We start from the raw sequence: 16,538 nt of genomic DNA on the forward strand, positions 1-16,538 counted from the left end.
CCTTCTACCTCAGACTGGGGAGTCAGGCCCCCACCCCGGGAAAGTGAGATGCCCAGCGCTGTGTTCCTGCAACACCTTTGCCTCTGGGCGGGACTCTGAGTCGGGAAACCTGGCCTCTGGAAGCCTTGGCGTGGTGAGGATTCTCCACGCCCCGCTGCATGCCCTGCCATAGCGCATCAAGGAACCTGGGCGGAAGCACGTGTTTATTCTCAGGGTCGCGGGTGCGGGGGCTCAGAGGCCTGGCCAGGGTTGGGGCTGGGGCTGGAGTTGGGTCTAGGTTCAGGCTCCAGGCTGGTATTGGGCTCAAGGCTGGGCTTGGGCTCAGGATTGGGGCTGGGCTCAGGGTCCAGGCTGGCGTCCTCCTCCGGGTCTTCATCCCAGGGGAAGGTCGGCATCCCCCGCATCTGCTTGCGGTAGACACGATCGAAGGCTTCGCTCTGGGCCACCGTGAAGTGGTTCTTCCAGTCGCCGCAGACCCCTGGAGGGGAGGGCGCGCCAGGGGTTGAGGAGCCTCTGGGGAGCAGTGTGCCCCTACCTCCAACATTCCAGCACCCTCTTTACCCCTCTCGGCCTTTGGCGAGGTGTTCCCTTTGCCAGAAACACCGTCCTCCCCACCCTCCACATTGCCCCCTTTGTGTCCTATGGTGGCAGAGTCTTGGCCTGTCACCTGGCACCGTTCTCACCTCCGCCCTCACTGCCTCTGCTACTGCAGGCTTCCTGTCAGTCCTCCCCTTTATCCTGGACCCTTTAAGTCTCTGCCTAGAACCTCTGTCTCCAATCCCGAATTCCTGCCCACCTTACAGCTTGTGTCACCTCCTCTGCGACCAGTCCCAAACCTCCCCTGCTAGAACAAGGCCTCCTATCTCAATGCCCCCACAACACTCCGTGCTGCAGCCATTACTGCTGGGACATGGAAGGGACCCCCTTCTGCAGGCACTGTGCTCAGGGCTTGCAACCAATTTGCTGATTGGCGCAGCAGGGAAGCCTCAGGAACCCTCCAACTCTCAGTTTTCTATTTTTTTTTCTTTTTGAGATGGAGTCTCGCTCTGTCGCCCAGGCTGGAGTACAGTGGTGTGATCACGGCTCACTGCAACCTCCTATTCAAGCGATTCTCCTGCCTCAGACTCCCGAGTAACTGGGATTACAGGCATGCACCACCACACCCAGCTAATTTTTATATTTTTGGTAGAGATGGCGTTTAACCATGTTGACCAGGCTGGTCTCAAACTCCTGACCTCAGGTGGTCCACCAGCCTCGGCCTCCCAAAGTGCTGGGATTACAGGGGTGAACCACTGCATCCAGTCCAAGCCTTAGTTTTCTCATTGTGGGGCTATCACCAGGGCATCACCCCTCACCTGGAAACCTGGGGCTGATAGAATTCAGGGATTCTGCTATGGCAGCAGAATCACTTGAACCCGGGAGGCGGAGGTTGCAGTGAGCTGAGATCACGCCACTGCGCTCCAGCCTGGGTGACAGAAACTCTGTCTCAAAAAAAAAAAAAAGATGCTTCTCTGGTGGCTTGGCAGATGGAGGAAGAGGCCATGAGCCTCGTAATGCAGGTGGGTCAACAACTGAGAAGGTGAGGCAAGAGATTCTCCCCTAGAGCCTTCAGAAGAAACATATCCTTTTTAACACCTTGATCTTAGCCCAGGGAGACAGATCTTAGCCCAACTCCTGACCTCCAGAAATGTTAAGAAAGTACATGCAGCTGGGTGTGGTGGCTCACACCTGTAATCTCAGCACTTTGGGAGGCTGAGGCAAGAGGATTGCTTGAGCCCAGGACTTTGAGACCAGCTTGGGCAATATAGCAAGACCCCTGTCCTTATTAAAAACATATGTTAAAAAAACAGGGGCCAGGCACCGTGGCTCACACCTGTAATCCCAGCACTTTGGGAAGCCGAGGTGGGCAGATCACTTGAGGTCAGGAGTTCAAGAGCAGCCTGGCCAACATGAAACCCCTCTCTACTAAAATACAAAATTAGCCAGGTGTGGTGGTGCATGCCTGTAATCCCAGCTGCTCAGGAGGCTGAGGCAGGAGAATCGCTTGAACCCGGGAGGTGGAGGTTGCAGTGAGCTGAGATTGAGCCACTGCACTCTAGCCTTGGGGACAGAGCGAGACTCCGTCTCAAAAAAAAAAAAAAAAGAAAAGAAAAAAAAAGCCAGGCGCGGTGGCTGACAATTGTAATCCCAGCACATTGGGAGGCTGAGACGGGTGGATCACAAGGTCAGGAGATTGAGACCATCCTGACCAACATGGTGAAACCTCATTTCTACTAAAAATATAAAAATTAACCAGATGTGGTTTCAGGTGCCTGTAGTCCCAGCTACTCAAGGAGGCTGAGGAAGGAGAATCGCTTGAACCCGGGAGGCGGAGGTCGCAGTGAACCAAGATCGCGCCACTGCAACCTCCAGCCCGCCTGGGCAACAGAGTGAGACTCCGTCTCAGGAAAAAAAAAAAAAAAAAAAGAGTAAATGTGTCGTTTTGAGCCATGGAGTTTGCGGTGTTCGTTACAGCAGGAAGAGGAAACAACTACGCTGCTGCCTGCACCCCATAACCCAAAGTTTGAGTATTTCTGCTGTGAACATGGCCGTGGAGGAGGATTCATGAAGATTCTAGATCTCCACTCTCGGGTAGACCTGGCATTGGCAGTACTCCTGGATGTGTTGCTCTCGTTGGGCGTTCTCTGGGTGGGGACGCCTTGGGTGGCTGGCACATGTGCTGAGCCAGTGCTAAGCCCTGTGCGTGATCAACCCTGGGGCCACAGTGACCCTGTTCACCCAATGTTACAGCTGGGTGAGAAACTGAGGCCCAGAGAGGTTAAGTAACTCTCCCAGGTCACATAGCCAGGCAGTGGCCTAGTGAGCTCTGAACCCCAAAGCCCCCGCACCTTTCCGGAGGAAGGCCCCGCGACGGTGGTCCAGCAGGCTGGGAGGCAGCAGTGTGTAGTTGGACATGGTGTTGGCCTTCATGGCGCCGAAGGTCGAGTGTGCCACAATGGAGCCCAGTGCCTCCTTGCCCAGCGGATGGCCCAGGAACCTGCAGATGCGCTGCACGGAGCCCTGTAAGTCCTGCAGGCAGGGGAAATGGGTCAGCCGAGGGAGGGCACTCGGCCAAGGAAGGAGCATGGAACCTGGAGTCTGCACATCTGGGTCCTAACCCAGGGCTGCCTGAGGGATGCTGCCTCTTTGCCTCAGTTTCCCCAACTCCAAGCTGAGGGGTTGGGCTATATTGCCTCTAAGGGTTTTTGCAGTTTCTGTCTTTGGACGGTTCTCTAGGTGAGAGGAATAGGTGGGCTTGGGGCAGAGGTCACAGCAGGGTCAGAGGTCAGTGCATCACCTTACCCGGAATCACCTTCCTTCTGTTAGAGACAGGCATTGGCTGGTCTACATCTCAAACCTGCTCCTCCCCCAGGCTCCCATTGTAGGATCCCATCCACCCAGGAGCCTGGCCTCCCTCTCTGGGTACCCCTCACCCCCAAACTCTGTCCCATCATCAGACCTGTCCCTTGCCACCTGCCTCCCCTTGCCATGTCCCCTCCCCTGTGCCCCTGTAGCCTAGCACTGCTCAGGTCTCATCCTCTCCTTCCTGGACCCATGCCCCAGCCTGCTGCTCCATAACCTCCCTGCCTCCAGTCTTCATCCCCCTCCAGCTCATCCCCTACACCCAGACTGACCCTGCTCCTCACTGGCTCCCAACTCTTCTGTGGCTCCCGAGTGCTCTGGGACAGAGTCCCAGACCCAGACCCAGACCCAGCTTTCAAGCACAGATGTGGGGCGGGTGCAGTGGCTCATGCCTGTAATCCCAGCACTTTGGGAGGCTGAGACAGGCGGATCACTTAAGGTCGGGAGTTGGAGACCAGTCTGGCCAACATGGTGAAACCCTGTCTTTACTAACAATACAAAAGTTAGCTGGGCATGGTGGCGGGCACCTGTCATCCAGGTGCTGTGCTCGGGAGGCTGAGGCAGGAGAATCATTTGAACTGGGAGGTGGAGGTTGCAGTGAGCCGAGATCTCACCACTGTACTCCAGCCTGGGTGACAGAGTGAGACTCCATCTCAAAAAAAAAAAAAAAAAAAAAAAGAACAGATGTGGTCTGCTTTCAGCTCTTCCAATACCTTTCCCACCCTCTCCTTCTGGGACTCACCATTCCCTACACATTCCTCCCTCCAGGCCTTGGCATGGGGCTTCCAGAGGGGCCCATTGCCATGGCTGCAGCTCAGATATCACCTTCCTTACTGAGTGTCTACTATGTACCAAGCTCTGATCCAAACCCCATACATTTGTGCCAATCCCACCATCAGCTTTGCAAGGGAAATGTCATTATCTCAATTGGTAAATAGAGGCCCAGAGAGGGAGAGACACTTGTCCAAGGTCACACAGCCAGAGAGGAGCTCAGGTTCCTGGAGCCCTTAGTCCTCCCCTTTGCCCCTCTGCTTATTTTTTTAGATGGAGTTTCACCCTTTTTGTCCAGGCTGGAGTGCAATGGTGCAATCTCGGCTCACCGCAACCTCTGCCTCCCGGGTTCAAGCGATTATCCTGCCTCAGCCTCCTGAGTAGCTGGGATTACAGGAATGCGCCACCACGCCTGGTTAATTTTGTATTTTTAGAGACGGGGTTTCTCCATGTTGGTCAGGGTAGTCTCGACCTCCCGAGCTCAGGTGATCCACCAACCTCGGCCTCCCAAAGTGCTGGGATATCAATGAGACTGAGTCTCACTCTGTCGCCCAGGCTGGAATGCAATGGTGCTATCTCAGCTCACTGCAACCTCCACCTCCTGGGTTCCAGTGATTCTCCTGCCTCAGCCTCCAAAGTAGCTGGGATTATAGGCATGTGCCACCATGCCCGGCTAATTTTTGTATTTTTGGTAGAGACAGCGTTTCACCATGTTGGCCAGGTTGATCTCAAACTCCTGACCTCAAGTGAGGTCTGCCTGGGCCTCCCAAAGTGCTGGGATTACAGGCGTGAGCCGCCGTGCCCGGCCATCGCTGCCTTTTCATACGTAGTGCCCAGCACGGTCAGCCCTCCGGTCAGCTCCGCCAACCCCATGGCTCCTATTTTCCAGGTCATTCCTGGTTTCATAACCTTCCATCTCTTTATCTTCTTGAACCACTGACTGTCCCAGAAATTTTAACATGTGGGCGGCGCCTCACACCCAGGGGCAGCCCAGAAGCTGTTAGGCTCTGTGGCCCAGTTCTGGGTTTGGAGAAGAAAGCTTGCTGGAAAAGAGGGGGAGGAGCAGTACCAACACCTTTTCTGGAGCTTTCCATTAAAAGAAAGTTACCAGGGTGGAAAAAAATAACTAAGGAGTCTGCAGGCAAGAGCCATATGCCTTGGGCAAGTTATCAACCCTCTCTGAAGTTACAAACTTCCAGTTTCCTCATCGATAAAATAGGGATAATAACAACATTTGGGAAACATATAAAATTATCTTTTTTTTTTTTTTTTTTTTTTTGGAGAAACAGATTTGCTCTATAACCCAGCTAGAGTGCAATGGTGCGATCTCGGCTCACTGCAACCTCCAGCTCCCAGGTTCAAGAGATTCTCCTGCCTCAGCCTCCCAAGTAGCTGGGACTACAGGCGCCTGCACCATGGCTGGCTAATTTTTTTGTATTTTTAGTGGAGATAGGGTTTCATCATGTTGGCAAGGCTGGTCTCGAACTCCTGAGCTCAGGTGATCTGCCCACCTTGGCCTCCCAAAGTGCAGGGATTACAGGCGTGAGCCACCATGCCCAGCCAAAATTACCGTCTTAAGATAAACACTGGTTGGCGGGTCAACAAGAGCAAAACTCTGTCTCAAAAATAAATTAATTAATTAAATTAAATAAATACAAATAAAGACTGGTTGAATACAGGCATTTCACGTGGTTCAATCTTATTTCTTTCTATTTTTTGGAACAAGGTCTTGCTCTGTCGCCCAGGCTGGAGTGCAGTGGTGGGATCTCAGCTCACCGCAACCTCCGCCTTCTGGGTTCAAGTCATTCTCCTGCCTCAGCCTCCTGAGTAGCCGGGACTACAGGCATGTGCCACTGTGCTCTGCTGATTTTTGTATTTCTAGTAGAGATGAGGTTTCACCATGTTGGCCAGGCTGGTCTCGAACTCCTAACCTCAATTGATCCACCTGCCTTGGGCTCCCAAAGTGCTGGAATTACAGGTGTGAGCCACCACACCTGGCCCTCTCTCTCTCTTTTGAGACAGGGTTTTGAGGTGTTGCCCAGGCTGTACAGTGGCACCATCATAGCTCATTGTGGCCTCGACCTCTTGGGCTCAAGGGGTCCGCCCACCTCAGGTTCTCAAAGCATTGGGATTACAGGTGTGAGCCACTGCATCCGGCCAACCCTCCTGTGTTAAATCTCGCCCCTGCCCATTCCTTGTCTTCCTTCCCACTTGCCTTTGCTCCTTAGCTCCTCTGCCCCGCTAGCCCGCTGTGTGGTGTAGGGATTTTGTCTGTGGTCCTAGCTCACAGGCTCAGGGCCTCTGTTCTGTTCCTGCAGTATCCCCCGGGGCTGGCGCATTGCATGAGGAAGCGGAGGGGTCCTGAGACCCTCGGGAAGGGGAGAGAGTGGGGTATGAGCAGAGGGCATCGGGCGGGGGGATGCTGCACCTGGCGGAGGTGGGGACTCACCTGTTGCAGCTCCTCGTAGGTGATAAATAGGAAGTTGTCTTTGCCCTGCATCCGAAGCCAGCCCTTAATGTGGTCGAACCAGGAGCCAAACTGCACTGTGGGCAGAGGGACAAGTTGGGTGAGGGCCAAGTGACAGGGTCCCCCCAGCCCCACTGGGGCTCATGGGTCTAACTAGCTGTGCCCCACAAACCCCCAGGTCCAGCCCCCAGAGCACCCACATCTCCACCAAGTTTGGGGGCTCTTCCAACCTGCTTCTCCCCTGGTTTTCCCATCTTGGGGTGCTCTTGTCTATCTGTCCATCCAGTCCCCCTCGGCACACCTGGATTTCCCTCCAAAGCCAGGGTCTCTGACAGCAGCAGATAAAGGAACACGTGGCCAAAGGGCGCTGCCTTTCTTACTACCTGGGGCCTGTGTCCTCCTGTTTCCTTGTCTGTTCTTGTTTCTCTCTGACTCTGTCTCTCTTTCTGCATTTATTTCCTTACTTCTTTTTATTTTTTAATTTTTATTTATTTATATATTTATTTATTTATTTTTTGAGACGGAGTCTCGCTTTGTCACCCAGGCTGGAGTGCAGTGGCACCATCTCGTTTCACTGCAAGCTCTGCCTCCCGGGTTCACGCCATTCTCCTGCCTCAGCCTCCCGAGTAGCTGGGACTACAGGTGCTCGCCACACCCGGCTAATTTTTTATTTTTAGTAGAGATGGTTTCACCGTGTTAGCCAGGATGCTCTTGATCTCCAGACCTTGTGATCCGCCCACCTCGGCATCCCAAAGTGCTGGGATTACAGGTGTGAGCCACCACGCCCAGCCTCTTTTTTATTTATTTATTAATTTAATTTTTTTGAGACAGGGTCTCACTCTGTTGCCCAGGCTGGAGTGCAATAGCGTGCAATAGCACGATCTCTGCTCACTGCCACCTCCCCCATGGGCTCAAGTGATCCTCCCACCTCAGCCTCCTGAGTAGCTCGAATTACAGGCGTGTGCCACAATGCTTGGCTAATTTTTGTATTTTTAATAGAAATGGGGTTTCACCACATTGGCCAGGCTGGTCTTGAACTCCTGACTGCAAGTGATCTGCCTGCCTTGGTCTGCCAAAGTGCGGCATTAGAGGCATGAGCCACTGTGCTGGGCCCCCGTCTCTTTTTTGTTGCCCTCTCTCTCAGTCTTTCTGTATCTCAGTGTCTTTCTGTCTCTGTCTCCTCTGTCCCTTGCTTGTCCTGCATCTCTTGGTCTCTCGGTCTCTCTCCCTCCGTCTCTTCTTCTCTTGGTTGCCTGCTCTCTGTCTCCACTGCCCCTTTTCATGCCCTGTGTCTCTGCCTCTCTCCCTTTCTTACCCCTCCTCTGTCCCTCCTCTGCCCATCAGGGTCCTCTGGGGCTCCTCCGCACCCTCCTGCCTGGCTTTGCCCTGTCCTCACCTTCGCCTTTGAGGAAGTCCCTCAGGAACTGGTCGGGCGTGCCCGGATCCTTTAACTGCCCGGCAATCTTGGAGTAATGATAGAGGGAGACCACGACGTCCCGGGGGTTGCGGCCCATGTAGATCACCTGCGTGCGGATGATAAGGAGAGGGGAGAAGGCGTCAGACGCAGGCAGGACCCCAGCCCCTGAGGCCTCCTGCCCTGGAGACCCCTCTCTTCTGACCCTGAAGCAGGAAGGACTCAGGGCAGATTTTTTTTTTTTTTTTTTGTTTTGAGACGGAGTCCTCGCTGTGGGTTCACCCAGGGCTGGAGTTGCAGGTGGCCGGATCTCAAGCTCACTGCAAGGCTCTGCCTCCTGCATGGGTTTTACGCCATTTCTCCTTGCCTCAAAGCCTCCGGAGTAGGCTGGGACTTTACAGGGCGGCCCGCCACGTTCGCCCGGCTGGGTTTTTGGATTTTTTAGGTGGAGACGGGGTTTCACCGTGTTACCAGGGATGGTCTCGATCTCCTGACCTCGTGACACCTGTCTCGCCTCCCCAAAGTTGTGGGGGATTACAGGTTGGAGGCCACCGCGCCCGGCTTTTTTTTTTTTTTTGAGACGAAGTTTTGCTCTGTCGCCCAGGCTGGAGTGCAGTGGCACGATCTGGGCTCACTGCAAGCTCCGCCTCCTGGGTTCAGGCCATTCTCCTGCCTCAGCCTTCCGAATAGCTGGGACTACAGACGCCCGCCACCACGCCCCGGCTAATTTTTTGTATTTTTAGGAGAGACGGTGTTTCACTGTGTTAGCCAGGATGGTCTCAATCTCCTGAGCTGGTGATCTGCCCGTCTCAGCCTCCCAAAGTGCTAGGATTATAGGCGTGAGCCACCACACCCGGCCTTTTTTTTTTTTTTTTTTTTTTTTTTTGAGACGGGGTCTGACTCTGTTTTGCCCAGGCTGAAGTGCAGTAGTGCCATCTCAGCTCATTGCAACCTTTGGCTCCTGGGTTCAGGCGATTCTCCTGCCTTAGCCTCCTGAGTAGCTGGGATTACGGGAGCGTGCCACCACACCCGGATAATTTTTGTATTTTTAATAGAGATGGGCTTTTACCATGTTGGTTACTCACAGGGTGAGGAACCCCTTGAGGACAGGCAGGGTCTTACTCGTTCCTAGAGCCTTAACCCAGAGTCCCACACACAGGAGGCTGTGGAAATTGCTTGAGGGGATGACGAAGGCATAAAGAGAAGGAGGCTGAGAAAGAACACTTGGCTAGCCGCGGTGGCTCACGTCTGTAATCCCAGCACTTTGGGAGGCCGAGGCAGGAGGATCACTTGACCCCAGGAGTTCGAGATCAGCCTGGACAACATAACGAGACCCCCATTCTACAAAGAATACAAAAATTAGCTGAGTGTGGTGGTGTGTGCCCATGGTCCCAGCTACTCGGGAGGGTAAGGCAGGAGGATCACTCGAGCCCAGGAGGTCGAGGCTGCAGTGAGCTGTGATCATGCCACTGCATTCCAGCCTACATGACAGAACAAGACCCTGCCTCAAAAACAAACCAAAACCAAAAAACAAAACAAAACACCCCAGATCCACCAAAACTAAATGAAAACAGACTTAGAGAAACGTGGCTTCTGGTGTGAGGCCTTGTAATGACGTTGGTGCTCTCCAGGCTCCCTCCTGATTCCTGTGCTATAGAGGATTCCTTTCTGCCCAGAGAAAGGCCTGGCCCTTGGCCCTGGGTCCTGAGATACTTCCTAATCCCTTGGAATTTTTTGTTTGTTTGTTCAGATGGAGGCTCCCTTTGTCTCCCAGGCTGGAGTGCAGTGGCACGATCTCAGCTCACTGCAACCTCTGCCTCCCAGGTTCAAGTGATTCTCCCTCCTGCCTCAGCCTCCCAAGTAGCTGGGACTACAGGTGGGTGCCACCACACCTGGCTAATTTTTGTATTTTTAGTAGAGACGGGTTTTCACCATGTTGGCTAGGCTGGTCTTGAACTCCTGACCTCAAGAGATCCATCCGCCTCAGCCTCCCAAAGTGCTGGGATTACAGGCATGAGCCACCGTGCCCAGCCTAGTCTTATTTTTTAGAAACAAGGTCTTGTCAGCCAGGCGCTGTGGGTGGGCATGGTGGTGGATGCCTGTAATCCCAGCTATTTGGGAGGCTGAGGCAGGAGAATCGCTTGAACCCTGGAGGCAGAGGTTGCAGTGAGCCGAGATCGTGCCATTGCACTCCAGCCCGGGCAAGAAGAGGGAAACTCCGTCTCAAAAAAAAAAAAAAGGAAAGAAACAGGGTCTTGTTCTGTCCTTGAGGCTGGAGTGCCTGTGGCACAATCATGGCTCACTGCAGCCTCAAACTCCCAGGCTCAAGTGATTCTCCCACCTCAGCCTCCCAAGTAGTTGGGACTACAGGTACATGCCACTACATGTGACTAATTCTTAATTTTTTTTGTAGAGATGGGTGTTACTAAGTTGTCCAGCTGGTCTTGGACTCCTGGGCTCAATCAACTGCCCACCTTGGCCTCTGAAAGTGCTGGGATTTCAGGCGTGAGCTACCGCGCCCAGCCCCCTTGCCTGATTTTCAAGTTTGCTTTCATTGTAATTGACTATAACCAGGGAGTGCAGCGGCTTTGCTGAACACTATGAGTTTTGCTAAGTTGTTGAGCCTGAGGGTGGTCTTGGGGATTTCCCGATTGCAGTCCCCCTCTCTGCTCTGACCAAGCTCAATTCCTTGGCCATATCACCCAGTCCTGGGGCTTCGATTAATTACAGAATATATGTGCCACGGAATTGCAAATGGACGTGTCAGCCGAGGTCTCTCCCCTCAGATCCCGATGGGTGCATTTCTGTGCCCACCGGCAGCCTCCGCTGGACGTGGGATGGGCCGCAGCAGAGCCCGTGTCTTCCCCCGCCGCCTGCTCCCCTGCCTCCTCCCCGCCTCCTCCCCTTCCCAGTTGCCCAATCCTGACAGTTGCTTCTGCCGAAACCTTGCAGTCACCCTTGACTCATCCCTTTCTCTCACACCCACATCCAGTCTGTCAGCAAATCCTCCCGGTCTCGCCTTCAAAATACCTACGCGACCACCACCCTGGTCCAGCCACCTTCCCCTCCCCTGGACCCCGGCCAGCGCCGCCTCTCTGGCTTCCCGGCTTCTGCTCTCTCAACAGTTGGTCCCATCTGGCCGCCAGAGGGCGCCGGTGAAGCCTAAGCCCACTCGGGCTCCTCCTCTGCTCCGATCCCTGCTGCGCTGCCGCGTCACTCGGTCAGAGCTCAAGTCCTCGCTGGGCCCAAGCGGCCATGCACATTTTGGCTTCTGTTGCCCCCGACCCCGACCTCAACTCCACTCCTCTCCCCACTTGCTTACTTGGCTCCGGCCACACCGACCTCCTTCTTGCACCTCAGATACACCCACCTCAGGACCTTTGCACCTGCTTTTCCCGCTTGCCTGAAATGTTCTTCCTCTGGAAACCCCTGTGGCTCCTACCACCGCCTCCCGGGTTTTTACTCACTGGGTGCCCCCTTGACCTCCTTTTATAATTGCAGCCCCACGCCCACCCCTAACTCTATCTCTAGCCCTGTCCCCCCAATGTAAATTTATCCCACTAGACATTTTATATATTATATCGTATTATATATTATATATTAAATTATTGTAATTGTAATCATATTTATTATAATGTAAAATTAAAAAAATAATAAAATAAAATATAATATTTTTTGGACGGGGTTTCTTTGTTGCCCCAGGCTGGGGTTGCAATGGCCAAAGGATCTCAAGCTCACCGAGCACTTCTGCCTCCGGGTTCAAGGTGATTCTTCCTGGGCCTCAGCTCCCGGAGTAGCTGGGTTACAGGCGTGCGCACCACGCAGCTATTTGTATTTTTAGTGAGACAGGGTTTCCCCAGTTGGTTCAGGCTGGTATCGAACTATCACGACCTCAGGGTGATTGCCACTTCAGCCTCCAAAGTGTGGGTTACCCAAAACGTTGAGCCACTGTGCCCGGGAAGATATTTTTTTTTTTTAATTTTTTTTTTTTTTTGGAGAATTTGAAGTTCAGGTCTGTCTCCCAGGCTGGAGTGCAGTGGTGCCATCTCAGCTCACTGCAACCTCCGCCTCCTGGGCTCAAGTGATTCTCCTGCCTTAGCCTCCTGAGTAGCTGGGATTACAGGTGCCCACCACCAGATCCAACTAATTTTTGTATTTTTAGTAGAGACAGGATTTCACCATGTTGGCCAGGCTGGTATTGAACTCCTGGCCTCAAGTGGTCTGCCTGCCTTTGCCTCCCAAAGTGCTCGGATTACAGGCGTGAGCCACCGCACCAGCACCGGCTTTTTTTTTTTTTTTTTTTTTTTTGAGACTGAGCTGTTGCCTAGGCTGGAGTACAGTAACGTGATCTCAGCTTAGTGCAGCCTTGACCTCCTGGGCTCAAGCGATCCTCCCACCTCAGCATCCCAAGTAGCTGGGACTACAAGGGTGTGCCACCACGCCTGACTGATTTTTAAAATTTCTTGTAGTGACGTGGTCTCACTATGTTGCCCAAGTTGGTCTCAAACTCCCGGCCCAAAGTGATCCTCCTGCCTCAGCCTCCCAAAGTGCTGGGACTACAGGTGTGAGCCATCACTCCCTGCCAAAGGGCAGACATTTCTGTGTGTATATTGATCACTGTGCTAGGCATTTCTGTGTGTATATTGACCACTACACTAGAGCAGAGCCAGGCACATAGTAGGTGCTTAACAAATAGGTGCTGAATGAATCAATGTGTTATGCTCCATCTCCTTGTCACCCCACACGCCCATGCAGCCCCTCCCAACTGACGCACACCCCTCCTCCCAACCTTGGCCTTGGAGCTGAAGAAGGCCTTGGTGAAGATCTGGATGGGAAGATGGGAGCTCATGAGGCGAGGGCTGTACTGGTCCGGGAGGCTGAAGGCACCCACGATGGTCTCACACCAAGGTGCCCGCTCCCAGATGGGCACGGAGCGGATCCAGGACGGATCCCCGTCCTTCAGGATTAAGCAGATGATCTCGATCATCCAGGTCGTGCCTGTTGACAGGGAGAAATCGAGCAGATTATTTGGGTGCGGGAGGGCTGAAGAGGGAGGATATCATCAGAATAATCACAACAGCATTTATTAAGCAATTTGCCTTTTTTTTTTTTCAGGCAGAGTCTTACTCTGTCGTCCGGACTGGAGTGCAGTGGTGTGATCTTGGCTCACTGCAACCTCTGTCTCCCAGGCTCAAGTGAGTCTCCTGCCTCAGCCTCTCGAGTAGCTGGGATTACAGGCACCCACCACCACGCCCGGTTAATTTTGTATTTTTAGTAGAGATGAGGTCTCCCCATGTTGGCCAGGCTGGTCTCGAACTCCCGACCTCAGGTGATCTGCCCGCCGCCCCCCCTCGGCCTCCCAAAGTAGTGGGATTACAGGTGTGAGCCACCGCACCCGGCCTGACAGCATTTATTGAGCAATTTACCACGTATTTTATCACACTGATTCCTTACAGCTGGAAGAGAAGGCAGGGTTGCTTAACCTCATTTTCAGAGCTGGAAACTGAGCCTCACAGAAACCATGTCGCTCGTCCAAGGGGACAGTGCTAGGAAAGTGGTGCAGGGCAGAGACTGGCGAGCTGTCCACCCAACCCCATTTCAGTTTTCTGCTGGGACTATGGTGTGATGACCTTTTCTCTTCTCCCCTGCTGCTACGTGTGGGGCCAAGAGACTGGGTCTGGCCAAGGAAGTGTAGGTGGTGGTGATGTGATGTGTGGCTATTTCCAGGCCTGGCCCATAAACGCACACCATGTGACTCCCCACTCTCTCTGCTCCTGGATACTGAGACTCCAGAGGAGAATCTGGGACTCCCGGGGATGGCAGAGCCATGAGATGGAAGGAACCAAATGTCTGGGAAAGCATGGATTTCCCCGCCGCTTCCTTCCACTCTTCCTACACCAACTAGAGTTTATAGGAACAAGAAACAAACTTGGGTTCAGCCACTGAAATTCTGAGGCTGATCTATTAGTACAGCCAGAATTGCTTTACTTATTTATTTATTTTGGGATCAAATCTCGCTCTCTCGCCCAGGCTGGAGTGCAGTGGTGTGATCACAGCTCACTGCAGCCTAGAAATCCCAGGTTTAAGAGCCTTCTGAGTAGCTGAGACTGCAGGTGCACGCAACCACACCTGGCTAATTTATTATTTTTATTTTTAGTAGACACAGGGTTCCACTGTGTTGCCCAGGCTGGTCTTGAACTCTTGGGCTCAAGCAATCCTCCTGCCTCAGCCTCCCAAGGTGCTGGGATCACAGGCACCACGTCCAGCAGGCACTGCTTTACTACATGGAGGAAGCTGGAATTGAACCCAGGTGTCTGGACATAAAAAATCTCTGTTCTTTTTACTTTTCACTGCCCACTTTTGAGGGTCACCTCCTTTTTTTTTTTTTTTTTTTTGAGACGGAGTTTCCTGCTTGTTGCCCAAGCTGGAGTGCAATGATGTGATCTCAGCTCACTACAACCTCCGCCTCCTGGTTTCAAGTGTTTCTCCTGCCTCAGCCTCTCCTGCCTCAGCCTCCCGAGCAGCTGGGATTACAGGCGTTCGCCACCACGCCTCGCTAATTTTTGGTATTTTTAGTAGAGACCGGATTTCACCATATTAGCCAGGCTGGTCTTGAACTCCTGACCTCTGATGATCTGCCCGCCTTGGCCTCCCAAAGTGCTGGGATTACAGGCGTGAGCCACCACACCCAGTCGAGGTTCACCTCTTTATTTCTGTGGGGAGCCACAGAATGTTACCTAGTGGAAAGGGACCTCATCAAGGAGCCAGTTCACAGTTTTGAATTTCAGGAGACCACAGGCTGTTCAGAAGAGAAACAATTACCTTCACAATTACCTTCTGTTAGTGTTCATTGCATTTAATTCTTTTTGAGACAGGATTCCTTTTGAGACAGGATTCCGCTCTGTGACTTGGGCTGCAGTACACTGTTGCAATAACAGCTTACTTCAGCTTTAGCCTCCAACTCCCAGGCTCAAATGATCCCCCCACCTCAGCTTCTGGAGTAGCTAGACCACATGCACCGAGCAATTTTTTTTTTTTTTTTTTGAGATGGAGTCTCACTCTGTTGCCCAGGCTGGAGTTCAGTGGCTCTATCTTGGCTCACTGCAATCTTGGCCTCCTGGGTTCAAGCAATTCTCCTGCCTCAGCCTCCCAAGTAGCTGGGACTAGAAGTGTGCCACCATGCCTGGCTAATTTTTGTATTTTTAGTAGAGATGGGGTTTTGCCATGTTGGCCTGGTTGGGCTCAAACTCCTGACCTCAAGTGATCCACCCGCCTTGGCCTTCCAAAGTGCTGGGATGACAGGCATGAGCCACCACACCTGGCCTGCGCCCAGCTAATTTTTTAAAATTTTTGTAGAGATGGGGTCTCACTGCATTGCCCAGGCTGGTCTGGAGCTCCTGGCCTCTAGCCATCCTCCTACCTTGGCCTCCCAAAGTGCTGGGATTACAGGCGTAAGCCACCACATCCAATCCATTCACTGGTTTTCATTCTAACAACCACCCTGTACCAGTTATCAGTTTACAGGCTGGTGGCTCCAACATCAGGCCTCTCTCCCGGTTTGTGATATTGGAGCTGGACCCTGTAAACATTTCTCCTCTGCCAGCTAGCTCAGTGTTAAGCCTTGTCAGCAGAGGGCGCTGGAGGAACACTGAATGAGGATGGGGCTCTTCCTGATTCTCACGGGCTTCTCTTCCTCATTCTCAGGGGCCCCTCTCAGAGGAATCTTGTGATGGACAGGGACCAGCCCTGCACTGGACACCCAGTGACGTTTACCCCTCCCCCTAGCAAATTTCAGTGGCTTGTTGCACCTCAATGAACTTCTCAGTCACCCAGTGGGCCATGGCCATACCTCTGCAGTGAAACTCTAATCTTGGGTGGGGAGCGGGTTGGGCAGGCAAGTCCTTCTTCCCAATTTCTGTCTTCCTTGGGAGTTTGGCTTTAGCCCTAGAGGAAGTGGCTTCTCCCTAGTTTAGTTATTCCTATGTGTGGTGTTGTTTGTTTGTTTGTTTGAGATGGAGTCTTGCTCTGTTCCCAGGCTGGAGTGCAATGGTGCGATCTCAGCTCACTGCAACCTCCACCTCCTGGGTTCAAGCAATTCTCCTGCCTTAGCCTCTCAAGTAGCTGGGATTACAGGCGCACGCTACTACACCCTGCTAATTTTTGTATTTTTAGTAGAGACGGGGTTTCACCATGTTGGTAAGGATGACCTCGATCTCTTGACCTTGTGATCTGCCTGCCTCAGCCTCCGAAAGTGCTGGGATTACAGGCATGAGCCACCGTGCCTGGCCTTTTGTTTTTTGTTTGTTTGTTTGTTTGTTTGAGAGAGTCTGGCTGTGTTGACCAGGCTGGAGTGCAGTGGTGCAATCTCGGCTCACTGCAACCTCTGTCTCCTGGGTTCCAGCGATTCTCATGCCTCAGCTTCCCGAGTAGCTGGGACTACAGGTGTGCACCACCAGGCCCAGCTAATTTTTTTTTTTCTTTTTT

The 16,538-nt window shown here is 52.9% G+C and overlaps 1 protein-coding gene across 1 annotated transcript in view; it reads right to left on the reverse strand.

Annotated features, from left to right (window-relative positions):
- Window positions 1-185: 185 nt before the first annotated feature.
- The window catches only part of SULT2B1 (sulfotransferase family 2B member 1), a 25,185-nt gene continuing 8,832 nt past the window's right edge, over window positions 186-16,538 (reverse strand). Inside the window, exons 2-6 of the mRNA XM_017864309.1 lie at window positions 12,844-13,052; window positions 8,037-8,163; window positions 6,623-6,717; window positions 2,889-3,069; window positions 186-478 (exon numbers count right to left, since the gene is read on the reverse strand). Of these exons, the coding sequence (XP_017719798.1) occupies window positions 210-478; window positions 2,889-3,069; window positions 6,623-6,717; window positions 8,037-8,163; window positions 12,844-13,052 (881 nt within the window). The 3' untranslated portion in view covers window positions 186-209. The remainder of the gene's footprint in view (window positions 479-2,888; window positions 3,070-6,622; window positions 6,718-8,036; window positions 8,164-12,843; window positions 13,053-16,538) is intronic.

Source organism: Rhinopithecus bieti, unplaced genomic scaffold, assembly GCF_001698545.2.
Source record: "Rhinopithecus bieti isolate Rb0 unplaced genomic scaffold, ASM169854v2 scaffold_75559, whole genome shotgun sequence".
NCBI classification, from domain to species: domain Eukaryota; kingdom Metazoa; phylum Chordata; class Mammalia; order Primates; family Cercopithecidae; genus Rhinopithecus; species Rhinopithecus bieti.